The sequence below is a fragment of the Myotis lucifugus genome, unplaced genomic scaffold, assembly GCF_000147115.1.
Source record: "Myotis lucifugus unplaced genomic scaffold, Myoluc2.0 scaffold_128, whole genome shotgun sequence".
In the NCBI taxonomy this organism is placed as follows: Eukaryota; Metazoa; Chordata; class Mammalia; order Chiroptera; family Vespertilionidae; genus Myotis; species Myotis lucifugus.
In genome coordinates this window covers 911,385-930,211 of record NW_005871176.1, presented here as the reverse complement: position 1 = coordinate 930,211, position 18,827 = coordinate 911,385, and the positions used below count along the sequence as shown (strand labels likewise).

The 18,827-nt window shown below is 53.2% G+C and overlaps 2 protein-coding genes across 3 annotated transcripts in view; one reads left to right on the top strand and one right to left on the bottom strand.

Annotated features, from left to right (window-relative positions):
* Positions 1-772: 772 nt before the first annotated feature.
* UBXN10 (UBX domain protein 10) lies at positions 773-6,868 on the bottom strand. Of its 2 annotated transcripts, none has more exons than XM_006093999.3 (2): positions 6,811-6,868; positions 773-2,060 (listed from the first exon to the last, which is right to left on the bottom strand). In XM_006093999.3, the coding sequence occupies exon 2, from the start codon at positions 2,043-2,045 to the stop codon at positions 1,200-1,202; it is 846 nt and encodes a 281-aa protein (XP_006094061.1). In that variant the 5' UTR covers positions 2,046-2,060; positions 6,811-6,868; the 3' UTR covers positions 773-1,199. The 2 variants fall into 2 exon arrangements, with proteins under 2 accessions (XP_006094061.1, XP_023614124.1); XM_023758356.1 differs by lacking the exon at positions 6,811-6,868 and adding an exon at positions 6,160-6,253.
* The window catches only part of PLA2G2C (phospholipase A2 group IIC), a 16,325-nt gene continuing 3,683 nt past the window's right edge, over positions 6,186-18,827 (top strand). Inside the window, exons 1-4 of the mRNA XM_023758357.1 lie at positions 6,186-6,284; positions 10,420-10,535; positions 13,617-13,761; positions 14,965-15,068. Of these exons, the coding sequence (XP_023614125.1) occupies positions 6,274-6,284; positions 10,420-10,535; positions 13,617-13,761; positions 14,965-15,068 (376 nt within the window). The 5' untranslated portion in view covers positions 6,186-6,273. The remainder of the gene's footprint in view (positions 6,285-10,419; positions 10,536-13,616; positions 13,762-14,964; positions 15,069-18,827) is intronic.

Sequence of the window (18,827 nt, the reverse complement as noted above, 5' to 3'; positions counted from 1 at the left end):
AGTCAGAGAACAGGGGCACCACCGGAGCCTCTGTGTTTAAAGAAGGCGAGACACTGCCCTGACTGGTTTGGCTCAGTGGTTACAGCGTCGGCCTGTGGACTGAAAGGTCCCAGGTTCGATTCCAGTCAAGGGCATGTACCTTGGTTGCAGGCACATCCCCGGTGGGGGGTGTACAGAAGGCAGCTGATTGATGTTTCTCTCTCATCGATGTTTCTTACTCTCTATCCTTCTCCCTTCCTCTCTGCAAAAAATCAATAAAATACATATATTTTTTTTAAAAAGAAGGCGAGACACTGAAACTGGGGGATAAAACAATGTGTCCACACCCCGATAAGCAGAGAGGAGGGGGTGGTTAGTACAAACCTGTAGACTTGTAGGTTTATACAATTATAAAACCAAAGACTCATTACTAAGAAAATCAGATCACACTGGCTTTTCTCAGTTTTGGAAGAATTTTGCACTCAGAGAGTAGCTACCAAAAGATGTTAACCCTGGTCAGTCTCTGTTTCAAGGTAGCTGCTGGCGAATCTCCTGGCGATTTGCTTTCCAACTCTCAGACTGTTTAGACGATTGATGCAGTGGGAGATCTGTACCAGCAAAAGACCCGATCCGTCCTCTGCAGCCGCCTCACACAAACCGAAAACCCCAGGAAATTCTAGCCACCTGAGCCCCGCCAAGGGGCTGTTTCCAACACAGGGTCACCACCCGTTTCTTAACATACTTGCAAGAAATACAAATGCCAGTTGGACATTTCCTGAACCCTGGTTATTTACCAGACTAGAATCCTCTCTGGCAAGTGTTTAATCCGGCATCAAATACAGAAGGGCAAACCATTGGCTGAGAGAGGGAGAGAGGGAGAGAAAGAGTTCATTGTCAAGGCGAGCAGGTGCTCCAGGAAGGTCCCAAAACGCTGGGAGGGAGAAGGCCTGGCCACAGCTGTTGCAGGGAGCGCCCCGGCCGCTGACCAGTTCACTCCAGGGGTGGGGAGAACTTAACAACCAGGGGAGAATGTTCTCGGTGCCCTTGGTGCAGGTGCAGATTTCACTGCTTAAAAGGAGATGCTCTGAAGACGAGGGTCCCGGGAATCATCGCCGCACCAGGCTCACGTGGCACGTGGAACCACCTGCCCCCGGGAGGCCCTGGCACCTGAGCAGGCTCCTTGCTCAGAGACCCGGGACCCCAGCTGGGCGGCTGTGGACTCAGACCCACTGCTCCCCGTCTCCCTGTGAGATGCCCAGCACCGACTTGTGGGGGATCCTGCACTCTTGCAGAGACTTGGTGAGGTCGGAGAAACGTCTCCTGGGCACCTCCATCGTTTCAATGCTGCAGTGTCGGTAGGTGGCCTTGTTCTTGTGCTCGGCCACGGCCACGATGGTCTGCAAGTCATCCGTTGGCCGGAAGTGGCGCACGAACCTGCGGCCTGACGGGGATCGGACGGCCAGCAGCAGCCTCGGCTCTTGATCGGATGGTTCCTCCAGGTCTCCAGCCCCGGAGGAGCTCGGCCTCCTGGTTTGGACGACGAGCTTCCTCTCCAGGAAACGAGCTGGAGCTCTGGAATCTTCCTGGCTGGTCTCCATGGTGCAGGTCTCCTCCTGGTAAAGAGCCTGGATGCTGCTGAGTTGCAGGGAGCCGGCCCTTTCAGCTACGGTTTCCATGGCCCCCTCCCCCAGGGTCTTCCTGTTGATGGAAGGAAGGACCGGGTACTTATTGAGGGAGGAGGCAGCGCCCATGGGCACCTGCTGCAGCAGCTCAGGGACCTCAATGGGAGCGCCCTGGTTTGGGGACCTGGGCGCACAGGCTCCTGGCTTCTGGCTGCTTGGCGACTCGCAGGGAATGGCTGGAGGCGGCGAAGGAGGTGTGCGGTGAGAGCACACCCCCGCGTCCTGGGGTCTGTGTAGCCTCGGCCGAGTCCGTCCCTTGGCGGACTTGGGCCTTATGACGTGCATGTTCAGCGAGTCTGGCTGCCAAATGAAGCGGTCGGCTGCTGTGCTGACGGCAGGGCTGCATTCAGGGAGGGCTCTATTCACAGGGGCTTCTGTGGCCATTGCTTCTCAAGACCCCTGAGGAAGCAGGAGAAAAGAGAGGAGGCCATGATTAAACGCCCTGGCACTTCTGGATCCAGTCACAAAGGAGAGGGGCACCAGCTGCCATTCATTCATTCATTCATTCATTCTTGGACTATATCATAAACCAAATTCCTTGCAACTTACATTATCATAGTGATAAAAGACAAGTGTTAATCCTATACATGTTAATCCTATACGTAAACAGATATTTTCAAAGAGTAATAACTGCAATGAAGAAGATAAAGTATTTCATCAGAGCGTGACTCTGATTCTTAATTTGGGGGAGGGGGGGCTTTGAGCTGAGAGACCATGATGAGAAGGAACAGGCCATGTTACAACCTAGACCAGGGGACGGCTACCTTTTTCCATCAATACTTCCGGCTTTGGGAACCACACGGTCTCTGTCCCAGCTCCTCAGCCCTGCCACTGTAGCTCAGAATCAGCCACACGCGATTATGCGAAGCAGCGGTTCCAGGAGCTGCCTTTGCTCTAAAGAGCGAATGCAGCCCTGTTAAGTCACCGCTCAGGAGAGCCAGGCTCAGCTTCACGCAAGAGCTGAGGGGCAGACCAGCAAGCTGCCCCCTGCACTCCGGTAGAGGGCGTCCCGATAGCAGTTAGCTCTGGTCCAGTATTCACTGTGGACAAGCTCCCCTCTGTCCCCACTTCCCTGTCTCCCTCAGTCCTTTTCCTCTTCACCAATCTGCCCATTGCTTGTCCTTCCTGTCTTGCAGAGGTGGCTCTGCACAGATCACCCAGTGCAGTGTCCCTCCACCACCCCAACCCTTGTCACCAGGGGCGGAGGGAGAGGAGGGGGCGGCCCCATTGCTGACCCGCCCATGGGCCAGAACTTACAGGGACGTCCTCGGGTTCTAGACTAGGGCTCAGCAAACCTCTTCTGTAAATGGGCAGATAGGAAATATTTTCAGACCGTCTATCACAAGTACCCAACTCCTCCCTTTTGGCGTGAAAGCTGGCACAGACGGTATGCAAATGAATGGGTGTGGCTGTATTTAAATAAACCTTAAAGTACGGACACAGAAATTTGAATTTCATAGAGTTTTCATGTGACACAGAATAGTATTCTTCTTTTGATTTTTTTCCCCCCCAACCGCCTAAAAGTCTAAAAGCTCTTCTCGGCTCACGAGCCACACAAAAACGTGGTGGCGGGCCGGATTTGGCCGCAGGCCGTCGTTAACAAACACTGTCCTAGACCGATTGCAACGGGGACTCTGGTCGCATGCTAATCCTATAGCCACTTCCCTCTGGTCACAGCCAGCGAGCGGCAGAGCCTGAAACAGAACCCAGGTCTGTGACACAGATTCTGTTTTGAGGACCAGGCTGGGCGTCTCCCGCAGCACTGACCACATTCTGTCTCTTACTGTTACTGTTAACGGTCCTGTCTCCCCAGCGACCTTGCAAACACTTAGAGGGCCTCGTATTTGTCCCTGGCACCTGGGGTGCTCAGGAGTGCCTGTGAGAGCTCACAGGAGCAGGGTTCCCACGCACGGTGGGAGGCGGGAGCATTTCCCTGTGCTGGTCCGCAACCGCCAAATCAGATCTTTCCTTCTTTCCTGGCCATCTTGGTGGCCTTTTCACTAGCACTGTTAGAGCCACCTCCTCCTGCTGGTCCCCGGTCACAGCTTCCCAGGACACTGCTAGGTCTTGGGCTCCTGCTTCCCTCTGAATCCTGACCACCACTGTGACTGCTGTTCTCTCCGCCCACAGGCTGACCAGCCCGATAAAGACCTGGCAACTCCCCGGTGCCTCATGGTCCCAAAGCAGCAGCATGTTTGGGTGCAAAGGACACGGGCCCTGGAGTCCTAAGACCAGGGTTCTATTTCAGGCTCTGTCTCGAGCTAGTGATGTGACCACAGGCAGTGGCTCCATCTTGCTAGTAAGTCACTTTCCTCATCTATGGAATGAGCTATGTGACCCTGAAGGCATTATTTAAATACCTCCGGATCAGTCTCTTTATCTGAAACATGAAGATAGTAACATGAAATGATGTAGGTAAGGCCATGACCACCAGGCTTGGTGCAAAGTAAAGATTTCATTAAATGATTAAGGGGTTTTCTTTGCTTTTGGTTTTCTGTTTGTTTAGTGGCTTTTATTATTTTAGGTCCAAATGCCTTGCCTGTTGCTTCAGAGCTCTTCCCCAGGGTGTAGTCATCTCTAACCAGCTGGGTGAATCACAGGACTCATGCCTGCCCCGCCCACTGCACAGAAATGCCAGAAGATGGATTTCAGTGGGCTACCACCTATTGAAATTGCCCCCAAAATATGAGATCAATGCTTTCTAATAAATCCCTTCTAACTCCATGCTTTAATCTTAAACACTTCAACTTCACTTACTCCAAGCTCCCTTCATCATGAAATCCTGAACAACCGAGTACCGTTCTGTGGGCCCTGCCATCTTGCCTGATTTTAGGGAGTCTCCTCTTCCTCTCCATTAAAACCACAACCGGACAAAACATGCTCCCCCTGGATTTTCCTGAAGTCCTACTCAGTGCAAAATCTTGAGCAAAGCTACCCTCTCTCTCTCTCCACTTAACAGCCTGTTTTTTCCCCATTCTGCTCACAGACCCAGTCTTCCTAACACTTCCATTTCCCACTTCTCACTCGTCTTTCACACCCCATCTGGCGGCTGGGAGTTCAGGAGCCTTCTCGTTGGCATCCAAACAGCAGGCCCGTCTCCGTAACTTAATCTATTTTCTGATCAACTGTGAAGAATGTGCTGGGGTTTTGTTTCCCCCTTTTAGTTCAGTTCTAACGTCTTTCACTTGTCATTAAGCGATCACGCACTTTCACTCAGGGCAGCGCGAGGACGTCATGATTGTCCAACTGTTCTGCCCAAGACAAGCTCAACCGGCACATCCACTCCCCCTCTCTGCCCACCCTCCCCCTTGCGGAATGGCTATTAATTTGCCACAGTTTCCACAGAGTTATCACAGGCTTGGCTTCCAGCTCCCACACATGCCTGGGGAAGGTTTTACTGTCAGGGAGTTTGGTAACTTAGAAACCTCTTCCTTAACAACTTTGACGAGCAGAGTCATGTGTTCTCTGCTGGGTTATTTTTAACAGTGAAGCTCGAGTCTGTGCATGCACTTTCCATACCTCTCGGTACCATATAATTATCCATGTTCAGGGGGTGTCATAGTCAAGACACGCTGGTCATAAGCTAACATGACGGCGAGCTATCTCAGAGGAAAACCTCAGTTGTGACTAATTCCTGTCAGCCCACTCATGGTTATTTAGGGACTAACACCTCCTTCAGGTGAAACCACTCCGTCGAACCTGCTTTCATAACCCACTGCCTCCTCCCAAGTGCAGAGACCATCTGCTACGTGGCGGGAACACCAACTCTCCCGGCATCGAGAACATGGAGAGGGGAGGTGGGGCAGGCAGGTGTTTGGGGGCCGCGGCCAACTTCATGCCTTTGTATTGGGTCCAGGACCGCTGCCTGCCCCACTCAGCCGAGAAAGGCTTGTGTGGGCGCCATCATTATCCCTGCTCGGCTCATTTCACCACCTCTAGGCCCGGCAGACACAACCACAAAGTGACTTGACAAGATCTAGGTGTAGGCATCCATCGAGCTGCCAGCTGAAGAGGCAAGTGGCCTGTTTACTTAAACATACAGTCTGGCCCAGGGGCCTGCTAGGAGTCAGGAAACAAACACTGAGAACTGCTTCCAAGGAGCTGCCAAAAGGGCAGGTGAGCATTCCTTCGGATTAATCACCAAGTCAACTAGAAAGAAGGAAAACGCGACAGGGGACGCTATCGCCATATTCCTGCTTTCCCGGGGCCCGCCTCCCACCCACCACAGGGTCAGACCACCCTGCTGCACTCACAGCCCAAATCTAAATCGACAGTAAGTGCAATAAAATATGACCACCCACATACCGGCTGCTGGGATGTACTAAGGGTGCATACATGTGAATTGGTCTTTTAAAAATATTTATCAGTTAATACTCTCCCCCTGCCAATTCCCACCCCTCCTATCGATGCTTTCGGGATGAAACCGCTCAGAAGAACCAGCAGGAGATGGCAGCTGGCCTGAGCATGAGAAAGCTTTGGTACCATTCCCAGTTCTCACCAGGACTCATGATTAGAAGACACTGTCCTGTGCCGAGTGCCACGTGTGAAGGGGGCGTGGAGAAATTGGCCCACCAGCCACCAAGTGATCCAAGGTTTGGAAAAGGAGCTGGGAATGACTCCCAGGTGAATGGGTAGGTGGAGGGGGACAGCTCGATTGTCTCCAAGAACTGGCAGCTCCCCAGGGAAACCAGCCTCAGCAGCTGGAAGAGGGGTTAGGGGCGGGGCAAGGAAGAACTTGCAGAAAGTGAGAGCCGACTTAGGCGACAGAGTGCTGGTCTGGGGGAGGCTCAGAGCTGGTTCCGGTCTCTCCATGTGACGGGATGTCCTTTTGTCCCTCGGGATCTGTGTCCTGTCTGTACTGCCCAGCCAGGAGGGCATGGCCCGGCGGTTCCCTAGGCCCCTGGCTGCCGCAGAGCCCCGGAGTTGTCCTACTCCCGCAACGGTGAGCTCTGGCCGGGCTGGCTTTGCCACTGGGGAGTAGCCCCCCCATCTCGGGGCCCCTGTCCTGTCTCCCAGGGTTCGCCCAGCCCAGCTCGGGGTGGCCCGCCTGGGCGGCGTGTGGGAGGCTCGGGTCTGGCCTCTCCCGGTCCCTTCCGTGCTGCAGGGGGCCCTGAGCTGACCCTCTGGGCCAGCGGGGGGCCACGCTCACCTTGCCTCTCCGCTCCATCCGCGGCAGTCGCGGGCTCGTCCCGCTGGTAAACAGCCCTGGTCTCCCGGGCAACCGAGCTGGTGGGGGGCCACGTGCTTCCGGTCTGGCCCCGGAATAGGCCAGGCCCTGCTGAGGGGGTGAAAGGGGTGGGGGCCCGGTGCTGGGCGGAGGCAGGGTAGGCGGACCTGGCGGCCCTCACCTGGCTGCCTGCCTGGTTCCCATCTTCCCGGAGAGCGGGGAGAGCGCCCTGCCCGGTTCTGGTTCTGGCCTGGGCTGGCGGTGAGGAGCGCCCGCCGCCTCTAGCCCCGGTTTGTGACCTTGGGTCAGGCCTGACCCTGCCAGTGTCCCCAGTTTTTAGATGAAGCTGCTGCACTAACTGATTCCTGGTGACCCTAGAATCTGAGCGGCTGCTCTTAGGGCATCTGAGTTGGGGAGCCCTTGTCTGCCTTATCTGTCCTCGTGCAACTCTTTCAAGACCAGATCCCTGACCTCCTCATTTCCACATCCCCTCTGGGACCTTGTTTTCAACGACATTGACACTTGCTTTGACCTTCCTGACGATGACCTCTTACCCTTCCAGCAACTCTTACTGCATTTGTCTTTCAACATCACGGAGGCTCCAGCCCCTTGCCCTCTCTGCTTTCTTCCTGCCTGACAACCTGCTTCTTCCCTGGTCCACCCCCTCAGCCGTTTTCTTGCAAGAATCCTCCAGGCCCCGTCTACTGTCTTTTCATTCCTCCCACTCCCAGTCAGCCCACTGACACCCGGGTGCTGAAGAGATCTTGACCAGCCACATACCACTGAATAATGGAATGATCTCCAACCTAGACTGACGCCTCAACCCACGCAGAAATCCTTCCACGTTCCCCAGCGCAGTTCTGTCTCCTTTCTGCTCAGTGGCTCTTTCAAACCTGTTCTCTCTCCCTAAGGCCCCCACCTCTCCCTTCCCTCCTCCCACTCAGAAGGTAAACTTACTTCTCTCTTCAGAGAGAAAATAGAGGCCATCAGATGGAACGGTTCGCAGCTTTCTGCCATCAGCCCTACCAACTTGTCTACTTTTGTCTCCCTGCTGTCCCCTCTCCCTCCTGTTTTAATGCAGGGGATCCATCCTCTGATTCTGTCCAAGATCGACTGCTCCTCCGTGACTTCCCAGAAGCCTGTTCTCTGTCACAGGCCACGCGAATGCACACCCTCCCCACAGTGCAGGACTTGGCTTCTGCTGGCCCCTCTGCTTAGAAGATTCTTCTCCAAACTCCCCAACCCTTCCTTCCTTTCCTTCACCTAACGCTCACTTACCCTTCAGAACTCCATGGGTGAAGTCGTCTTTCTTCCACGATGGAATTAAGATAGCTTCAGAAGGAGTCCTAACTGGGCTGCGGTCTGCCAGGCACTGTTCTAGACCCTTGGAATATGCAGGTGAATAACTTAGTGACTATAATACAAAAAGATAATGTTAGTAGATATTCAAGAACCATATCAGAGGAAAGAATCAGGGTTCATTACCCAGCATTGTGGCAAAATATTTGCTACATGAGCATGACTCCAGCCCTCCTCAAGATGTTTACATTGGGTCGAGAAGACACCCAGAGAGTTTATTTTCGGATTATTTTCAAGACAGTTGGAGCCAAGTGTGGAAGAGCAGGCATAGGCTGGACGTGGTTATGTGCTAAGTGCTTGGCACCGACAGAAGGTCTTTGGGGCTGCGAAGGAGGTGATCATTTCAGCAGGGGTGTTCCTGCCCATCTCAGGAAGCGCCTCATCTGTGGGAGGTGAGGGCCTGGGCTGGGCAGACTTCCTGCTACGGTCACCTCATTGCCCATCCCGGACACTCAGGGTGGGATCTGAGGCCCCAAGAAGGTACAGGAGGTGGCAGTTTGGGGAGCTGAGAAAGGTTTGCAACTCTGGGCTGGTGGCTTAGTTCCTGTATATGATTCTGTCAGAAATAGCTAAGCAATGCGCTTCAGCCCTGCAACACCCACCCAGGAAAGATTAAAGTGCATTCTTCATCAGCTATTTTAATATCACCTAAGAATTATGCAATCTTTTGGAAAATCAAATTGGCTTCTCGCCCCCTTTGAGTGAGTGTGTGTGAGTGTGTTTGTGTGTGTGTGTGTGTGCGTGCCCACGCGGGCAGGCAGTGAAATGGTGCTTGTGCCTAGGTCTGTTTAATATCTGCAGTGTCTTTTGCTTCCTGGTGCCATGTAATGCCCAGCATGAAATGAGAGGGAGGCTGGAGGGAAGGAAAGGCAGCTGGCCAGGCAGTTGCTGGGCCTGCCTGCTCTTCAGGGAGAGAGCTGCCTCTGCTGCCTCTCTCTCCCATCTTTCTTTAAAGAACGTGGCCACAAAGGACGGGCCCTGATGTCACCTGCGACGTGGGTTCTCAGTAACGTGGCCAGAGGTCGCTGCCATGCCAGCTCTGTGGAGACTCTCCCTCCTTCCCAGCCATGGTTCCCGCTCCTCCCCAGCTCTCTCCCCCAGCTCCAGCCAACTTGTTTCCCAAGGGGAAGCCTGGGCCCTCGGGTTTTTCATCTCTAGGGTCTTTGCTCATGCCTGCCCCACCCTGCTCCCTTCCTTGAAGTTAATCCAAATTCGCTGACCCCTTCAAGGCTTGTCTTAAAAGTTACCTCTTTCGTGCAGCTTTTCTGGAACACCTTTTCTCTCCTCACACCTCATGTGCCTTTTCGGGTCCCTTTTGGTCCATTAGAACATGCCCAACCACAATGGCACCGTGCACCCTCACCATTAGAGTAGCTCCTCTCATCTTCATGCCTGGCACTTCATCTGTATCCGCCGATGGGACCATCATAGGTGCTGCGGGCATGGACTCTGTGGTCAAGTTTGAATTTCGGCTGCACCACTTGCTAGCTGAGAACCTTGGGTAACTGGTTTAACTTCTATGGGCCTCAGTTTCCAGATCTGTAGAATGGAGATGATAAGAATAGGATTGCTGTAAGAATAGGATTGCTGTGTGAGATGATAAAAATAGGTGCTTGGCAAATGAGAATTAAACTAATAATATGGTGATGCCAACTCCACGGCTGGCTTTTCCCTTGAGAGATCTAGCAAGCCACCAGTCGGTATCCCCCCAAGGATATCTGGTTGCTTGCAGTCTAAATGACCTCCCCCAGGGCTGGGCTGAAGGCAGGAGCTTATGTGCTTTTCACCTTTGCAGTCCCTGGCAAGATGAAACCTTTTCTGGGTGACACAAAGTCCATAATTGTGCTCCAGGAACAATCCTGTTGATGTGGCTAGACACTTTCCCAAGCTGGATCTCTATCATGGACCTCAGAGATGCCTTTAAACTTGGGAATGGAAGAAATGCCGACTCCTCAGGAGAGAGAGAAAAAGAAAAACAAGATGAAGGGTTGGTGTTGCCAAAGAAAGACATGTTTAAAAAACCACAAAACTTGCACTTTTTAAACGACTGCAGCCTTCTTTATCTTTATCCTTAGGTCTCACTACCAGAAAGAGTGTCGTGTTAGGAGATGGTTAGGGTTAAAGAGCTCTCTGCTCTGGGATCTCCTCCCAGGGCCTTCCGAGGTCGGCCCTGCAGCTGGGGCTTTGTGCCCACATGGACTCCCCTCACTTGGTCATTTCCTCCCCTCACAGGCGCTCACCTAGCCGCCCCCTGGCGACCCGAGGAAGCTGTGATCGCGGCGCCTCGGACCCCCTGGTCCCCTCGGGAATGAAGGCCCTCGGGGTGCTCCTGGTCTTCACGTCCTGCTGTAAGTAGTGAGCGGCGGGCGAGTTTTGGGGCACTGTCCCCCGGCCTGTGTGTCTGTGTCTGTGGGGCGGTCCCTCCTGAGGTGGCATTGGGCGAGGGGGAGTCAGATGTAGCTCAAAAGAGAACCAGGAGCGGAACAGGCTCCCACCAAAGCCCTCCTGCTTGACCCCAGTGTTGGGATCCCCCCAAAACTTCTGGGAAATCAAAGGTTGCAACTGTTTGCTAAGAAAGAGGGCGCTGGACTCTGCTCTCCCACACACGCCCCTTCAGGAGTCTTTCCTCAGGATGCTAGTGAAGGTGAATTCACTTTTCCTACCTCTGAGCTTTATTGAAGATCGTGTGGCTTCTAGAACAAAACCGCAGACATCCAGCTAGCTAATTTAGGAACAATTCTTTCCCATCAGAAAGGCATTCTTCTGGTGACTTGTGGAGTAACTGGTAATCGTGAGTCATCGCTCTCAGCGGGTCAGATGGCACACCTCTATTGTTGGTTCTATTGGAAGCTCTTCGACTCTTGGATTAGTTGTGTAAAGATTTGTCTAAATCCGTTTTCCTATCTGTTTCAGCTGTGAGCAATCACTGTTGAGTCCCTAAGTCAAAATGTCAAAATGGGGTTCTCATTTTCTCTTAGCGGTGGACTTGACAGTTTTCAAGATCACGGTGTGGGGGGACCGGCAGTGCCACTTCTGCACCCCCGTGGTGTGCCCAGAAGGTTCCGCCCTCTCTCTGGGGGACGTTCGGACAGCAGTGACGGGCTCCTCTTTCGTGCGTTGTGACAAGATATCCAAAATCTCAGTATGAGATGGGAAGGCTCCTGGGAAAATTTCCCCAAACCCTCTCTCTCTGTTTTTCTTCTTCAAGTTCATGCTTTATTTTTATGGCAAAATTAAGATATGCATGTAATTAAAAAGTAAAATAAGTGAGTGGAGAGTAACAAAATAGAGCCCCCTCTCATGCCTCCCAGACCCCCAGCCTTCTCCTACACCCAGATCAACCATTTATAAGAGTTAGGTATATCCTCCAGGACTTTGCACACACACATTTAATACATTTCAACAGAAAAGTAAGACATGCGCATCATGAAATAGAATCATACAGCATAAAAGTTAAAATGAACTCTGGAATATCTTATCTAATAAAGAGGGGCTATGCAAATTGACCTTCATGCCATAATGGACAAGATGGCTGCGCCCACAGCGGAGGCAGGGATTTCGTAACACAATATGGCTGGGCCCACAGTGGAGGCAGAGATTCCATAACACAAGATGGCTATGCCCACAGCAGAGGCCGATTTCCTATAATGAGCCTTAACGAGCAATCAGCAGGGACCTGAGGTTGCATGGTGTTGAGCCAGGGCAGGGGACCTGAGGCTGTGCCCCCTGCCCGGGGGGCTTGATGGGTCTAAATCTTGCCCAATGGGGGTGGGGCCAACCAGGTCTAAAGCATGCGCATTTGGGCGGGGACTTGACTCCGGGTCCCGCAGCACACCCCAGACTCTGACAAGAGGAAGATTTTCATAGACATTTTAGTAATTTTCTTTCATCTCTGACAATGCTATTATAAAGGGCAAATAGCAATATTAAAATATTTCCTCTAATTAATTCCCTTTTAATGTGCACAAATTTCATGCACCGGGCCACTAGTATAAAATAAAATGTTGCCTGTTTTTCTCTCCACCTGCCTCCTCAATCCCATTGCCTAGAGGTATTGCTACTAAAAGTATGTTTTTGCCCAGCTGGTGTGGCTCAATGGTTGAGCACTGACCTATGAACTGGGGGGTGGGGGGCGGTCACAGTTTGATTCCCGGTCAGGGCACATGCCCGGGTTGCGGGCTTGATCCCCAGTGGGGGGCGTGCAGGAGACAGCTGATCAATTATTCTCTCTCATCATTGATGTTTCTATCTCACTAACCCTCTTCCTTCCTCTCTGAAATCAATAAAAATAATAAAATAAAAATTTTAAAAAGTAGTATGTTTTCAAGGCATCATATAGTTTTTATCCCCTGTCAGTGGTTATGTGGGTAGTTTTCTTTTTATTATTATTATCTATTCTAATAAAAGGGTAATATGCTAATTAGATCAGGAGATCTTCCGGACAAAGCCATGGTGGCAGGGCCGAGGCAGAGGTAGTTAAGGGTGATCAGGCCAGCAGGGGAGGGCAGTTGGGGGTGAGCAGGCTGGCAGAGGGGGCAATTGGGGGCAATCAGGCTGGCAGGCAGAGTGGTTAGGAGCCAGCGGTCCCGGATTGTGAGAGGGATGTCTGACTACCGGCAGTCGGACATCCCCCGAGGGGTCCCAGATTGGAGAGGGTGCAGGCTGAGCTGAGGGATACCGCCTCCCGTGTACAGATTTCGTGCACCGGGCCACTAGTTATTGATAAGAGAGAGAGAAACATTGATGTGAGAGAGAAACATCCATCACTTGCCTCCCATACCCGCCCTGACCAGGGATTGAACCGCAACCTGGGTATGTGTACTCTGACCGGAAATCAAACCTGCCACCTTGTGGTGTACAAGATGACGCTCCACCTAAGTGAGCCACGCTAGGCAGGGCAGTTTCCAGTTTTTTGATATCACAGATAATGCTGCAGCAAACACACACATATATATTTCCCTCGACTTTTGGAAGCATTTTTTAGAAGTAAAAAATGCTGGGTCCATATGTATTTGCCATTTAAAAGAAAATGGATGAGGTTATCTTTTCTGCTTCTTAAGTCTTTTGCTTCTTCTGTGAGATTGTAAATGCTCTATGACATTTGTAGGGATTGGCATTTCTGGCCTTGAACTTTTCCCGTTAATGTTGAACATCAGGCTGAGGGCGTTTCTGCAAGGGGGGGGGGGTACTTTGGGGGAAGACTGTAGTTGTCAATGTGTCAATGTTGTTCTCAACATCATGGAAACTGGGTTGTCATCCTGGACTAGCAAGAAACCAGCTGTGCGCTGCGGTAGATCTGACCCCGTCTTCTTCCCCATTAAGGGGCCGATGGTCCCAGCGAGCCGATGCACCATGCACAGGGGCTCCTGGTTCCCCGGATGCCAGGCTCTCATGGCATTGTTTCTTCTTCCTGATTTTCTCCTTGGCAGTGGTAGCCCCCACCCACAGCAGCTTCTGGCAGTTTCAGAGGATGGTCAAGCACATCACAGGGCGGAGTGCCTTCTTCTCCTACTATGGCTATGGCTGCTACTGTGGGCTCGGGGGCAAGGGGACCCCCGTGGACGACACCGACAGGTGAGTGCAGAAGCGCCAAGGCCTCCCGGCATTTAATTTGCATTGAAATCTATGTTTGCAGGAGGGAGTGTATCAGGGCTCTTGCATTGCCAGTAACAGAAACCCATTCAGGTGAGAGTGAGGAAAAAACGGAATGGGAATTGGAGGGAGAACTCAAGGTCCAGAAGATCGGGGCCAACTTCCTGCACGTGTGGCCCCTGCGGCATTCCCAAGGACCTGCACCGTCTGGAAATTCCTGTGTTTTCATTTGGCAGCAGGCCTTGCAAATTATGGAGTCAATCCTGCTCAGAGCTCTAGAAACATTTTCAATTCTCACGGCAAACGTGGTCTTCTCTCAGCTCCCCAGTTTTTGGATTATGGGCGCAGCAAGACTGACCCACTGCCTCCCAATCCTAATTCCGTATTCTGGGAGAGGGAATCTGAGGGCCAGTTTGGAAAAGTCAGGATTTGGACAAGAATTTGCTTGTTTTAAAGTCTGGGCCCTTTGATGCTCTGTGCCCTCCTTGTCCAAGTTCAAAGGCAGATGAGAAATAACACTATTAGCCAAAGATGACAGGTGGCTAAGAGCCTGCTTGTGGGCAGGGATGGGGAGAGGGGAAGACTGAAGTACTTCCTTTTCCACGTCTTGGGTCCAGTCCCAGGTTTCTACATCCCTGCCCCTTATACACTGATTGAAGAAGTGAGCCGCTCCCCAGCTACTTCCTCCACTTGAATGTTCTCCCTTTCTGCCACCCCTCGATCCCCGCCCCATCACTCTGAGCACCATGAATGCAAGCACTAAAGCATGATGTGTTTTTGCTGACAACTGCCTCCTCAGAGACTATCACAGTACTTGGCATATAGTACGTGCTCATAAAAACCATTACATGAATGAATGAGGACATAGAACTATAGGTGAGCCCAGAGCTGTCATTTTCCACCTCCGATTCTCATTTCCTCCCCTATGAAAGGGGGACAATGATGGTATTTCCTAGGGTTAGTGTGAGGAGCTAATGAGATAGGTCCCGGACAGACCTCATTAATTGTTAGTGGTTACTCATATGATTTTTAATATTATCATTAGTTTACCTCCTTACCTTCAGCGCCTTCTTGTCCCGGGGGAGGAGGCAGGTGAATCCTTTGCACCAGGGCCTCCAGCTGACCACCCCCTCCCCCAGGGCCCACCCATGGTAAAGCCCCTCCCCGCTCTGGTCTGGCCCCCAGGTGCTGCCTGGCCCATGACTGCTGCTACGAGAAGCTGAAGCAGCTGGGCTGCCAGCCCTTGTTGAGCAGCTACCAGTTCCACATCGTCAACAGCACCGTGGTCTGTGAGTAGCCTCCCTGTGGGGAATGTCTTTGAACCTGAGCCTTCCCTGAATGTCCGCCTCCTCCTGAACCCAGAGAACATTTAGGGAGTGAGACTTGCCCAAGTGCTTTGAGATGCAAGTGGTAATTCCGAGAACCAGAGCTTCCTGGGAGTCCTTGCTGTGTTTCTCCTGGTTGCTCCCGCCCACAGCTACACCTAGCGCCCTCTGGGAGCACGGAGCCAGTGCATGTAGTAGGTGCTCAATAAACAGTTGTTGACTTGAGCTTATGTTGGCTTTTGCAACTGTTGCTGCTGCGAACCTTCTCCTTATGTCGGTCGTGAGTTGACGAAGCAGCTCAGCTGTCTTCCAGTGGAACAGATATTTGGTCAGGGGTCTGGCATGCCAGGCACTGTGATAGGTGCCATGGGCGACGCAAAAGTACATAGGGGGGTCGGGGGAAGGGAACTCACATGTGGTGGAGGCCACTCAAGGAGGAGGGCAAGTACTGAGTGTCCAGCACGTGGGGAGGGGCCCTGATATCTCAGGGGATGTTCTGGGGCTGCTGGGGTGTGGATATGTGTAGGGCAAGTTCAGTCTAAAGAGCAGCACCCTTGAAAGCCCTGGGCCATAGCCTCCTTGTGAATGCCACTCACTGTGTGACCTCCCCTGCGAGTGCGCGACTCGCCTCCTCCTTGCCCGGTGGAGGAGCAGGAACCCCTTTCCTTCCCTCGCGTGTTTATTCACAGCCGTGAGTGTGTCTTCAAGTTCGTGTCTCCTCCTGAGGTCAGGGAACCACTCTCTCTCTCTCTCGCCCTCATCTCCGCTTGTATAGGGTGTGCTCAGTGCCCCCACCCAGAGTTCTGGCTCAGGACACACCACGGTGGACCCTGGTTCCGGTGGTGAGACCTGAAACGCAGTGGGCTGAGAGCTCAGGCCCCTGCTTCGGGAGGGCCGGCTTCAGTTCCGTCTGCTTCTGGGCCTCCATAGCACCTGTCCCCAGGCACATGGTCAATGAGACCCCAAGGCCATGTCCAAGGAGATGGTAAGGGATCAGGCCTCATACAAGGGCAGAGGAGGGGGAGCGGGAGAAGGTTGCCCCCAAGGTATTGTTTGCTGTGGCCTCTGATGCCCTCTGGAGGCCAGACCAAGTTTCTGACCACCTCCTCCCACCCCTCTAGGCCCCACCTAGGGATGTAGGGCAGGGGTGGGGAGAAGCCTGGCAGCTGGTTGGTGAGGGAGGGGCACACCGCAGAGATGCCCCCTGGCTCTTTTCTCAGCCGGGCTCGCTGTCTTGCTGTCTGTCTTCTCACTGGTTTCTCCTCGCCTCTTTTCGTCTTGATCTTACCATCTGTCACGTCAAGTGTTATCTCAAATGGTTGGAAAGGCATCAGTTTTAGAGAAAATGTACTCAGGGACCCCTCTCCTCTGATGTCCCGTAAAGCACAGGGACCGAGGAAGAGGGAAAAGGTGCCCTGGGGAGGGAAATGGAACGTCAGTAGCTGCAAAGGACCTGCCACCCCCACTCCTTCTCCCCCACCCCCACATCAGTTCCAGGCCTAGACCATGCCTCTGCCCTGGGCTGCGGTGGGCTGGCTGTGCCCACGAGGGCCAGCCTGGGCACTCCGCACCTGGGGAAGCTCCCTTAACAACCCTCTTCCCCTCTTGTGTCGGGATCTGAGCCACAGCCCAGGACCCCAGGAGGCGGAGGAGATAGAGGAGAGTGACTGGGAAAGGAGGCTGGAGCCCCAGGTGGTGGCATGCGGAACTGTCCTCTGCTTGGCACATGCTGAGTGGTGGCAGGAGGTGCAGGCAGGGGCTGGGAGCTGGACAGTTGCTCCTGAAACTTAATCAGGGCTCCCAGAGGACAGAGCCCTGCTCAGGGAATTAGCATGCAGGGACACTTCCCTGTCACCACCAGGATGTCAGCATCCCACTCCTCAGCTGACCAGCCAGTGAGTACCAGGCCAACCCCCTCTCATCCTCACCCCACCTTGCCAAGGCCCTGATCCCTGGGACAGGGCTGAGACCTGGGTGATCTGGGTTCTAATCCCGGGTCTGTTGCTATAGGTGCTGAGACCTTAAGGGAGACCCATGGACCTTCATTTATTTGCCCTGTGATGACTGAGTGCCCTTTGGGTGCCCACCAAGGGCCAGCACTGTGCCAGGGACCAGGGACGCTGAGCAAGGCAGCCTCAGGCCCTGCTCTCTCTCGGTATTCTCTAGGGCTGAAGGCGCCCTTAGGGACCATCCAGACCATCCCTTCATAGTAGTGACAGGGAGGCTGAGGCCCAGAGAGGAGAAAGGCTTGATCCAGGCAACAGGCAGGGTTATGATACCTGTGTTCTGAGTTTTCCCAGGCTCTGGAACACACTGCCTGGCCTGGGTTTTCTGGGCCTCCGTCTCCTCATCCATAAAATGGGTATAATAACAACAGCGTCTCTGACAGCACCTGGAACCCCCATGACAAACCTTTGAGGTGGGCATTATTCTCCCCATTATCAAGGAGGACCCTGAGGCTCAGAGAGGTTAAGGGAGATGGCCAAGGTCACACAGCCAGGGAAAGTTGGGCTTTGGACCCAGGTGCTCTGACCCCAGAGCTGGTGCTCCTGCCTCACACTGCCCTTCCCAGTGGCAGGGGGCCGTCGGGAGGGTGATGGGTGCACTTGATTGGAGACCACATAAATGTGTCTTGCTGTCTGCAGCACACCATCAGGATGCTCGGCCCTGGCCCCGGGGGCAAAGAAAGGCCGCTGCCCCAGATCTCTCTGTTCCAGCTCCGTGTGCCCTGCTCAGAGGCCCAGGGAGAGCAATGCTTTGGAGGGAGGCAGAGCTGGGTCCGAATCCCAGCTTCACCCCTTCTGGCTGGATAATTGCAAAACCACCTGGGCCTTTACCATCTGTAAAACGGAGATGATCATATGCACTTCATGAGGTCCCTGGAAGGAGTGGCTAAAGTGACCCAACTAAAGGCTCTGGCCCACAGCCGGTGCCCTTCCTGTTAGAAGCTGAGATTGCTTTTTTATCCCAGTTTTCTTTTCCCCTTTACTCTGTGGGATTTTCTCTATTACTATTGAGAGACTTCTTTGAAGCATCTCCTTGAGCTAAAGCCATGAACCCTCTATAGAATAAAAGCACCCCCCCGCCCCGCAACCCCAGTTACACTGCAGTTCAAGAGCTGCCCTACAAGGGTTAATCGCCTCCCCAACCTCCAGTTCAAAATCCTGCCCCCAAGCCCAGTCCCAGGTTGCCTAGCAACCAGTGGCTGCTCTGGGATGCAGTTGGAGAGCAGGGGAGGGAAAGGAGAAAAACAACTTGCTCTGTCCATGCCTCGAAATGTCACTGGGAGATCAGTGCAGAGATAGGCCTGCAACCCGAGCCCTGGGGCTAATTTGCCCCTTGAGGAAGGCTGCTCTCAGCAACCGGGGAGGCAGCTATCCCTCCTTTGAGTGGGCTTGCATAAGCACCTGGCATTTGCAAGGGACTGTAAGATCAGCCCCGGTGACAGCCCCTGTCACCCACACATGCATGCATATGTTGTGCAAGGAGGAACCTGGCCGTGGGAGGCAGAGACCAGAGACCGGTTGCAGCCAAGGGGACTTCTCCCTCTGCCAACGGGGGACAGGTGAACTTGGTAGCCATTGGATGTGTTGTTTGCAGAGGTCTTCCTCCTTTGCTGCTGAGTTCATTCCTCACCACACCGCCATTCCCTGACACATCACCATGTTTCTCTCCCAGCATTTGTCTCCACCTGAAATTCTCTGGGTTAACTTTTGTGTCAAC